At 30.3% G+C, this 10,829-nt stretch overlaps 2 protein-coding genes across 2 annotated transcripts; both read left to right on the top strand.

Moving 5' to 3' along the window:
* The first annotated feature begins 4,071 nt into the window (after window positions 1-4,071).
* LOC123896828 (BURP domain-containing protein BNM2C-like) lies at window positions 4,072-5,481 on the top strand. The gene is made up of 2 exons (XM_045947229.1): window positions 4,072-4,238; window positions 4,314-5,481. Exons 1-2 carry the CDS (start codon window positions 4,182-4,184, stop codon window positions 5,100-5,102), a joined length of 846 nt encoding a protein of 281 aa, XP_045803185.1. The 5' UTR covers window positions 4,072-4,181; the 3' UTR covers window positions 5,103-5,481.
* Window positions 5,482-7,986: 2,505 nt separating this feature from the next.
* Window positions 7,987-9,900, top strand: LOC123896825 (BAHD acyltransferase BIA1-like). Its single transcript, XM_045947218.1, has one exon. The coding sequence runs from the start codon at window positions 8,097-8,099 to the stop codon at window positions 9,486-9,488; it is 1,392 nt and encodes a 463-aa protein (XP_045803174.1). The 5' UTR covers window positions 7,987-8,096; the 3' UTR covers window positions 9,489-9,900.
* Window positions 9,901-10,829: the final 929 nt, after the last annotated feature.

Below are 10,829 nucleotides of genomic sequence, written 5' to 3'. Positions count from 1 at the left end.
CCACTACTTACGAGTTTCTCGCATGTCATATTTATACTCATCCGCTACCTACGACTTTCTCGCGCGCCCAATTTTTACTCATCCGCTACGTACGAGTTTCTCGCGCGCCCTAATTTTATTCATCAACTACGTACGAGTTTCTCGCGCCCTATTTTTACGCATCCGCTACTTACGAGTTTCTCGTGCGTCATATTTTTACTATCCGCTACCTACGACTTTCTCGCGCGCCATATTTTTACTCATCCGCTACGCACGAGTTTCTCGCGCGCCCTATTTTTATTCATCCACTACGTACGAGTTTCTCGCGCGTCCTATTTTTACTCATCCGCTACCTACGAGTTTCTTGGGTGCCATATTTTTACTCATCTGTTACTTAAGTAGCGGACGGTGTTTTATAATTTATATTACAAACTAATTTCAAATCATCGAAAACAAATTATTTATATTGAAAACCCATTTGGGTTGGTGCATTGGTATTGACTTGGGACCTGGGAGTGTGCTCCTCTTGAGGTCTGAGGTTCGATTCTCTTTGGCGCCAATTTGGGTGGGCTAATTTAGTTTCTTCAACAAAAAAAAAATATTTATATTGATATTTTATTTTTTAAATTTTAATTTTTCGGGCTTGCGGGCCGCCCGCGGCCTATTTGGGCTAGCCCATATTTTAATCGGGTTTTGTCGGGCCGGACTAAAAAACCCGGAATTAATTCGAGCTAGGATTTTCAAGACACGAGGCCGGAAAAAAATCGGGCTTGGCGGGCCGGCCCATTCGGGCTAGCCCATTTTGACAGCTCTAGGTGTTTGAGTGAAAAGAAAGAGAAAGAAGTTAGGGGGTGTTTCTCGACAGGAAGAAAGTTGGGGGAAATAGTGTGTAGTTGGTGCATAGCACTATCATGAGGACTAGATCAATCCAAAAGTAAATAATTGTGGTCCACTTTGGACCATTCTTTTTATGAGTCCATTTTATACTGACCCATTCGTAATACATTATTGCTACCTATAACAGTTCACAGTAATTAATTATCTTGAAATTTCTGCGTATAACATATTAAAGATGTAAAAAGTTATATTTCTATCATTAATTTTATCCTTATTTTCTTTTTTAAATTAATTGTACTGAAGTCTCTAGTTTTATTTAGGATTTAATTGATATGTACCGACGGTGTAAAATAATTTTACACTGTCAACCAATATCAACCATGTTTTCCGCCACATCACCTCACTTCACTCCACTTTCTCGACATGACATGGCAAAATGATGATTATTTATTAGACGATCATGTAAAAATATTTTACACCGTCAGTGCATATCAATTAAACTCTTTTATTTAAGGAAAAGCTAACTAATGCTTTAAGGGCACATGCTTAGTGGTTCAAAAAAGGAAATATTTTATCATAATTCATGCATATAATTCACTTTTTAAATTTGATCACAAATTAATTACACAAAATTTAAGAAAATGTTTCTACTTTTGAATTCTTAACATGTGTCATTTAGGCATATGTTAACAAGACCCTTAATCTACTATATAAGAAAAGAAGGTACATATGAAATTCCTAATTTGCCCCTTTTTCATTTTTTTGACACATAATCAATTCAGGGTTATTTTGTGTCTTTATATCATACACGTACGCAGGGCCTATGTTTTTACTCTTATTAATAAAATTTACAATTTTTAACTATTTTTTGTGAACTTATATTTATACTCATATATTAATATACGATAACCTGATCTTCTGTGTGGTTTATGCGGGACCTATGTTTTTTACTCATATTAATACGATTAATACGTTTGTCCATTCTTTTATAACATATACGGAACCTATAAAATACTCATATATTAATATGGAAACTTTTTTTTGTGATTTCTACGGAGCTTATACTTTTATTTATATATTAATTAAGTTGCCTATTTTGTTTTACAATTTTACGAGTTATACTCATATTTAATACAGTGACCTAATTATTTTGATGATTTTTGTGAGACCTATATTTTCACTAACATATTAACAAGGTTACCTATTTTTTAATAATTTTAAAAGGATATATTTATACTCATATATTTAATACAAGGACCTAATTTTTTGGTGGTTTTTACAAGGTCTATGTTTTTACTAATATATTAATAAGGTAACCTATTTTTCCATAATTTCTACATTATCATTTATATTCAAATATTAATACGGAGACATAAGATTTTTTTGTGATGGTTTTACCATTGTTCTTTTTCTATTTTTTTACCAAATATTATTATATCTTTCTATTTTTTAATCTTTTAATCTACTTCCCAATAAATTACTATTTTATGTTATCAAGTGAAGTTTTCAATTTTTTACTATTTTTTTTAGTCCTATATTTATAATTATATATTAATACGAGATCCTAATCTTTTGTGTGATTTCTAGGGACCTATGTGTTTTTTTTTTGGTACATGTGGACCTATGTGTTTTACTCATATTAATAAGTTTGCCCATTCTTTTATAACATCTGCGGGACCTATATTTAAACTCATATATTAATATGAAAACTTTTTTGTTTGTGTGGTTTCTACGGGACTTATACTTTTAATTATATATTAATTAAGTTGTTTGAAACAAAAATAAAATAAAAATTAAGTTGTCTATTTTTTTTTTTACAATTTTTCTGGTTATACTCATATTTAATACGATGACCTAATTATTTTGATGACTGTTGCGAGACCTATCCTATATTTTCACTAACATTTTAATATGATTGCCTATTTTTTAACAATTTTTACGGGACTATATTTATACTTATATATTAATACATGGACATAAGTTTTTTTTTGTGATTTTTCAACACCTATGTTTTTACTAATATATTAATAATGTAGCCTATTTTTTTTCTTCATAATATTTTGGCAAGTTTTACATAGAAAGGATTTCCCCGTTACTAATATAATACAACCCCTAATTTTTCTTTAGATCTACTTGTTTCACTCCGATAGTATCATAAATGGAGTCAATGCATAGGAAATGAATGCATTTCCATACTATTAAGTTAAGTGAAATACATACGACATAATCTGGATTATATCACATTACTTATTTTACTGAATATTACGGAGCCTGCTCATGCAGGATATGATCGAGTCTGATCATAGAAAAGATTCTCTTCAAGCGAACCGGCCTATCCTATGTAGGGGACTGGCGCGGTGGTTGTGGCAGATAAAGTCAAGTCATATATCTGCACGGCCCAATCAATAGTTCAAGTCACACACTCCCATAATCCATTCTTTTTTTTTTCGGAGAGTTCCCTTCCACTATTCATTATATGTCAAATAAAAGATGCAATTTATTTTGTTAAGTGGAAGGGGAATATCCAAATACATGTCTTATTTTTTTTTTTAATAATGCATATTTGTAGCAATGAAATACTATATCATCCTCCCCAAAATGATATATTTATATTCCTAAATTAATACGGAGACCTAAAGTTTTTTTGTGATGGTTTTACCATTGTTCTTTTTCTATTTTTTTTTACCAAATATTATATCCTTTCATCTTACCAAGTGAGGAGCGGCAACGCCGCGACTCCCGTGCGGACGCACGGGTGTCCTGCTAGTTAATTATATAGCGTCTCAACTGTCAAAAAAAAATAGTAAGCACCACAATTTCATTATTGAGCTTCCACAATAATGAATGATTGAATGTGTTTTATTGTTGTGAAATAATTGCAATTCATGTTAGATATTTTAACTTAATAAGAATCATAATTTTTTTAAAAAAATATCTCTCAAAAATAATTTTTATGAAAAGTTATTTAAAATAGCTTCTCTTTTAGAGTTTTTTTTCCGGAAATTTTATGATCCAAAAAAATTATAATATAATGATAAAATACTTTTTTTTAATAAGAAAATGAATTAAACTACTAAATAACACGAGGTAAACTAACCTCTTACATCATCTTCTAGAAGAAGTTTCAAAGCAAAAAGAGAAACATAAAAAATGATAAAATACTTAAAACCATATTTTTTAAAAAATAATATTTAAACCAATTTTTCAAAAGTTTTATAAAACAATTCTTTATTTAAAAAAAAAAACTTTTAACAAAATAATACAATATAAAAATTATTTTTAAAAAAGCTTAAACAAACTAGTCCATTAGAACTGGTTATTATTATGAATCATCACTTGAGATACTCAACGTTGAAAGTAGAAATATGGGAATAAAATTTATATCTTGGATCTTCCTTCTTCATCTACTAGTAATACTACTGGTATGTTAAACTTTCTCTTGAAACTCTGTTTCTCTCTGTTTATTATAACTATACTCTGTTACTATACTTTTGCAGTGTTCTCATGGCGACCAAGCGAGGGAATTGGATGAACAAACAGAAAAGAAATCATTGGAAATTCATCATGATATTGATCGAAGACTAATGGTGTTCTTCACTTTGAAAGATTTGAAAGTAGGAAAAATAATGCAAATTTATTTTCCAAAGAGAGACCCATCAACTTCTCCTAAGTTATGGCCCAAAGAAAAAGCTGAATCACTTCCTTTTTCATCAAACCAACTCTCATATCTTCTCAAATTCTTCTCTTTCTCTCAAGGTTCACCTCAAGCCATGGCAATGGAAGACACCTTAAGACAATGTGAGAGTAAACCCATCAAAGGAGAGGTCATATTTTGTGCTACCTCTTTAGAATCTATGCTTGAATTTACACAGCATGTTGTTGGTTCAAATTCTGAAGTCCAAGTTCTTACAACTTTTCACAAAACTAAGTCAAGTGTTACTTTCCAAAATTACACTATAGTAGAAATTCTAATGGAAATTCTACCTCCCAAAACCAAAATGGTGGCTTGTCACAGTTTGCCTTACCCTTATGCTGTTTTTTATTGTCATAGCACAGAAAGTGAGAAGAATAGGGTGTTTAGAGTTTCATTGGTTGGTGAGAATAATGGAGATATCGTGGAAGCTATGGCGGTTTGTCACTTGGATACATCACAATGGGCACCTAATCATGTTTCATTTCAAATTCTTGGGGTTACACCAGGAAGCTCTTCTGTTTGTCACTTTTTCCCAGCTCAGGATTTCATCTGGATACCTAAATTCAAAACACAAGCTTCTTCTACCATGTGATTTCTAGTAGTAGTAGTACGGTAATCCCTTCGGATTCGGATTCTAAATATAAGACAGAATTTGGTCAGTCAGCGAAAATTGATGTATCTGATTCAATCTAAATACATTAAATTTTCTTGACCCTACGTTCTCTTATATTTAAAACCGGAGGAAGTACTACCAGTGTGCTTGTAATTTGTGTTTATGTGCATCAATGCTGCTAAAATAAATAATTGTGTTTTGTGTTACAGAGGTAAGTACTAATTAAGTACTATGAAATAAAGTTTTATAAAAGTGTAAGTAATAGTAAGAGCCTCTCCTTTGATGATTTTGTTGTAATATTGAATCATATGATGTTATTATGGTCTGCTTATTCAATACCTGAAACTTAGTTTTTAAATTATTTTATGTTAAAAAAATTATTTATCGCATTTAATTGAGTTTCTCTATATATGTTGAATCTAACAATAAAAATTAGACTTTTCAGGAAAAAAGCTGAGCTCCATGCTCGCCAACCATCGTGTCAAGTCCTTAAATTAATAATTTTCAGGAACTGGTAAGGTAAAAGGTACATAACATTTAATGTGCAAACATATACTATAAATAGTCTTCAGTATTCTATAATTTGAAACTGACGTTGAACTCTCACATGCGGAAATTTATCGATGAAGTTAGCAGCTTTAGCAAGTTCTGTTGCAGCTCTGATTTCTTCATCTGTTGCTCCATCCTTACCATAGGAAATGTTCTCTTTAATGCTACAAGTAAAGAGAACTGGTTCCTGACTGACTAGGCCTATTTTTTGCCTGATCCATTTCAGTTGAAATTCTCTGAGGCTGATACCGTCAATGAGAATTTCACCACCCTGTGGATCATAAAATCTCTCTATCAAACTAATAACTGTCGATTTCCCACTCCCACTTTGCCCTACGAAAGCCGCAGTAGTGCCACTTGATATTGAAACAGAAAATGCATCGAGTATCATTTCATTTCGTCTTGAAGGATAACTAATTAAAGCAAACTAATTTTACGGATTATACTCATTTTTAATATTTAATAAAGTGACCTAATTATTTTGATAATTTTTGTGAGATCTATATTTTCACTAATATATTAAGAAGGTTGCCTATTTTCTAATAATTTTTACAAAACTATATTTATACTCATATATTGAATACATGGACATAAGTTTTTGGTAATTTTTACGAGACCTATGTTTTTACTAATATATTAATAAGGTAACCTATTTTTTCATAATTTCTACATTATCTATATTTATGTATTTTTTTTAACAAAATTAATATTATATTAATACGGATACCTAAAGTTTTTTTGTAATGATTTTACCATTGTTCTTTTTCTATTTTTCTTTTACCAAATATTATATTCTTTCTGATTTTTTTTATCTTTTGATCTACTTTTCAAAAAATTATTATTTCATGTTACAAAGTGAGAAGTGGCAACGCCGCGACTCCCGTGCGGACGCACGGGTGTCCTGCTAATAAGAATTAAATACAAAGTTGAAAATAGTTGAAAAATAAATGACATTTTTTTAGAAGATTTTTTTTGGAAAATATTTTGTTGTTGATATAAGGACTAATTATTTTTTTGAGAAAAAAATTCTCTTTTATTTTACCGGAACAAAAAATTCATTTGTCATCAATACATTGGTCATTCTTTTGGAATAGATTGACCATCAATACATTATGCAGAATTTATATTTAGTCTCACGAAACTTGTGTTTTACTAATATATTATGTTGTCTATTTTTTTTTAATAATTTACGGGTTATATTCATATTAATATGGGAACCTAATTTTTTTGGTTATATCTATGGGCCTTATATTTTTACTCATATATTAACAAAGTTGTATATATTTTTATTAATTTAACGAGTTGTACTCATATATTAATACGGGGACATAATCTTTTGTGTGAATTCTGAAGGACCTATGTTTTTCTTCTTATTAATAAAGTTTTCTGTTCTTTAATAATTTATGTAGGACCTATATTTTATACTCATATATTAATACGAGAATATTTTTTTTAAAATTTCTACAAGATTTATATTTTTAATCATATTTTAATAAAGTTGTTTAATTTTTTATAATTTTACGGGTTATAGTAGATCATATATTAATACAGAGACCTAATTATTTTGTTGATTTTTACGTGACCTATGTTTTTTATTAATATATTAATAAGGTTGTCAATTCTTTCATAATTTCTACATGACATATATTTATACTCATATATTAATACAAGAATATAATCTTTTGTGTGATTTTTGCAGGGCTATATGTTTTTACTCTTATTAATAAAGTTTCCAGTTTTTTACTATTTTTTGTGAGACCTATATTTATACTCATATGTTAATACAATGACCTAATGTTTCATGTAATTTTATTGGGATCTATGTTTTTTACTTATATTAATAAGTTTGCACGTTCTTTTATAATATATGCGGAACCTATATTTATACTCATATATTAACATGAAAACTTATTTTTTATGTCGTCTATTTTTTTTTTACAATTTTACGGGTTATACTCATTTTTAATATTTAATATGGTGACCTAATTATTTTGATGATTTTTGTGAGACATATATTTTCACTAACATATTAATAAGGTTGCCTATTTTATCTTTTTTTTGGTAGAAGGTTGCATATTTTCTAATAATTTTTACCGGACTATATTTATACTCATATATTGAATACATGGACATAACTTTTTGGTAATTTTACAAGACCTATGTTTTTTACTAATATATTAATAAGGTAGCCTATTTTTTCATAATTTCTACATTATCTATATTTATATTTTTTTAACAAAATTAATATTATATTAATACGGATACCTAAGATTTTTTGGTTTTTTTATCAAATATTTTATTCTTTCTGATTTTTTTTTTATCTTTTGATTTACTTTCAATAAATTATTATTTCATGTTACAAAGTGAGTAGCGGCACTCCCATGCGGACGGAGAGTGTCCTGCTGGTTGTATACATAAAGCAAGATGAATGATGCTTCAACACAAAACAAAACAATGGAGATTAAGCTCGAGAAATTAAACACAATACTCATAAAACCCTCAAAACCTACACCATCACATCTTCAAACTTTCAAAGTCTCATTACTAGATCAAGTTTGTCCTAATAATCATATCAACGGCACTTTCTTCTACCCAAATAACAATAACAATAACAATAATCATAACCACCATTTTTCTGATTTTTCCAATAAATCAAAAATTCTTCAAAACTCACTTTCTCAAACATTATCCCATTTTTACCCTTTCGCTGGCCATCTACATGACGACACCACCATTCACTGTAACGACAACGGCGTTTTCTTCATCGAATCACAAACAACCACCACTCTCTCCGAAATTCTCACCAATCCTAATTTCAAAACACTAGAATGCTTCCCCCCAACCACTGAGGAGAAACAAAATATGCTGTTACTACTCCGATTCACCTTGTTCAGTTGCGGTTCCACCGCAATTACCATCTCCATCACACACAGGATCGCTGACACCAACACAGTAATCAGTTTTCTCAACACTTGGACAGCAATCACCAGCGGAAATGAAATTGTTCCACTCCCTGATTTAACCGTCGCCGCTGCTCTTTTTCCTCCGAGAGAAATTCCCGGCATGTCTTCTGGTTCCGTTAAAACTTCCGATGCAAAATTCACTACTAGAAGATTCATTTTCAAAGCATCCAAAATAGAAGAACTAAAGATAAAAATCAAAAACAAATTTGAATTTCATCCTTCTAGGGTAGAGGTTGTTCTAGCTCTGATTTGGAAATGTGCTCTTTCGGCGGCATCAACAGCAGTTTCTGGTTCCAAAACGACGTCGTTTAAGCCTTCGATTTTGTTCCAAGCAATGAACCTCCGTACACGGATGTACATACCAGAGAATGTAGTTGGGACCTTGGCTTGGCCGTTTTGGGTGACGGTTGAAGAAGAAAGCCACGTGGCATTAGATGAGATGGTGAAAAGAATGAGGAAGGGTGTAATGGACTTTATAGAGAATAAAGTAGAGAGGTTTAAAGAAGAAGGTGGGTTTAAGGTTGTGGTGGAGAATTTGAAAGAGAGGGTTGAGATTTTGAAAAGGAACAATGAGAATGAGGGTAGTTTGGTAATTTACAACAGTTCGAGTTGGTGTAAATTTCCAGTGCTTGAGTTTGATTTTGGGTGGGGGAAACCTGTGTGGTGTTGTAGTGTGCATATTAATTTGGGGAGCAATTTTATTTATTTGATGGATACAAAAAATGGTGGTGGAATTGAAGCTTTCGTTACTCTTGTTGAAGATGAGATGAAATTGTTTCAACAAAATCAGGAGCTGCTTCACTATGCTGTGCTTAATCCTACAACAACTCTTATTTCAACTTCAAAGCTATAATATTTATAAGTATATCCACTTAAAAACTTGAAGGCTCAAATTAGTAATGCGCATCTTTTTTGATTTGACAAAAGTAATCTCTCTTTACTATTTTAAATAGTTTAAAATGTTGGATAGTTAAGTAATTTTTTCATTGTGTCCAACTGAATTTTCTAAATTGCCGTTTGTCTTTGTTACTTATTTGTTTCAAGTCATGCCTAATTTTTCCTTCAGAAATATCAAATGATGTGTGTTTGATGTGAATTGTTATGTTCGGTGGCTCCTTTTTAGTGGAACTTAGTGGCTTTAATTCATCTACTTCATGGTTAACATTCCTGGCTCCGCCACTGATTATAGTATATACCAAGTTAACTTTGAGATTTTATTTCTACGCAAATTAGTAATTAGAATTTTCCATTTGTTTTATTGATAATATTCTTAGTTAATTACCAGCTCTCATTGTTGTTATTCACCATCATTTTTGCTTAATAATACAAAAAGTGTGGAAACTAACAGGTTTAATTTTTATAATTTCATGTAAAAATACATAAAGTTGTGTAAGGTACATTTTTTTAAAGTAAACTGAATATTATTAAAGAATCAAATCCATGATCAAAATAGGTATAAGTTGTGGGTGTGTTTCTTCAATAGTCATTCTAAAGTGTATATTTTTTTCACCCAAGATTTCCGTCCCCTAAAAAAATCTTAAATAATTCGTTCAAATTTTAGAACTTCAAGTGTTTTTTGGTTGTTTGGTGGTCATCAAAGTCTTAGCCCTTGATCAATGGTCATTTTTTATTTAATCTTTGAAAAGTGTCCCTAAATATAAGACCATCTACAAATTTTTAGATGCAATTATTTTTTTTTTTCTGAAATATATCATTCATTAATACCACTAAGTTACATTCGAATATGAAAAAACAACATTTAATGCATTAAATATAAAGGGTAAATTAGTAATAATCTCACACAAGTCAAACAAAGTTATTACTAAACGACTTTTCTTAATATCCGTATATTTTTAGAAGTTCATATATTTTCTTAATATCCGAAACAACTACTTTGCAAAAAATCGATTCAAATTAAACCGCACAAAATTAGATTGGATTGGATCATATTTTTTTTATGTAGTCATCCAAAACCAAACTGAACCGCTTGTAATTTTAACTTTGGATCAAATGAATTTTTATCTCAAAACCGATTCAAACCAAACCACAAGCACTGTGGCAGTGATGGGTGATTACACTTATCTAAAAAATCTAATAAGTTGCATTTGTATATGCAAGTGGACCCATCTTTAAAATTTATTTTAATTTATTTAATAATAAATAATAAATGAAAAGACAGAGGTTTATGACAAAA

Source organism: Trifolium pratense, linkage group LG7 (genome assembly GCF_020283565.1).
Source record: "Trifolium pratense cultivar HEN17-A07 linkage group LG7, ARS_RC_1.1, whole genome shotgun sequence".
NCBI classification, from domain to species: Eukaryota; Viridiplantae; Streptophyta; class Magnoliopsida; order Fabales; family Fabaceae; genus Trifolium; species Trifolium pratense.
This window is presented reverse-complemented; position numbering and strand designations above follow the sequence as displayed.

Excerpts from the sequence above, each read along its gene's own strand:
- LOC123896828 (XM_045947229.1), top strand. The coding sequence starts at position 4,182 with ATGGGAATAAAATTTATATCTTGGATCTTCCTTCTTCATCTACTAGTA. Across the intron at positions 4,239-4,313 it reads ATCTACTAGTAATACTACTG|TGTTCTCATGGCGACCAAGC; the intron begins GTATGTTAAACT and ends ATACTTTTGCAG.
- LOC123896825 (XM_045947218.1), top strand. The coding sequence starts at position 8,097 with ATGAATGATGCTTCAACACAAAACAAAACAATGGAGATTAAGCTCGAG.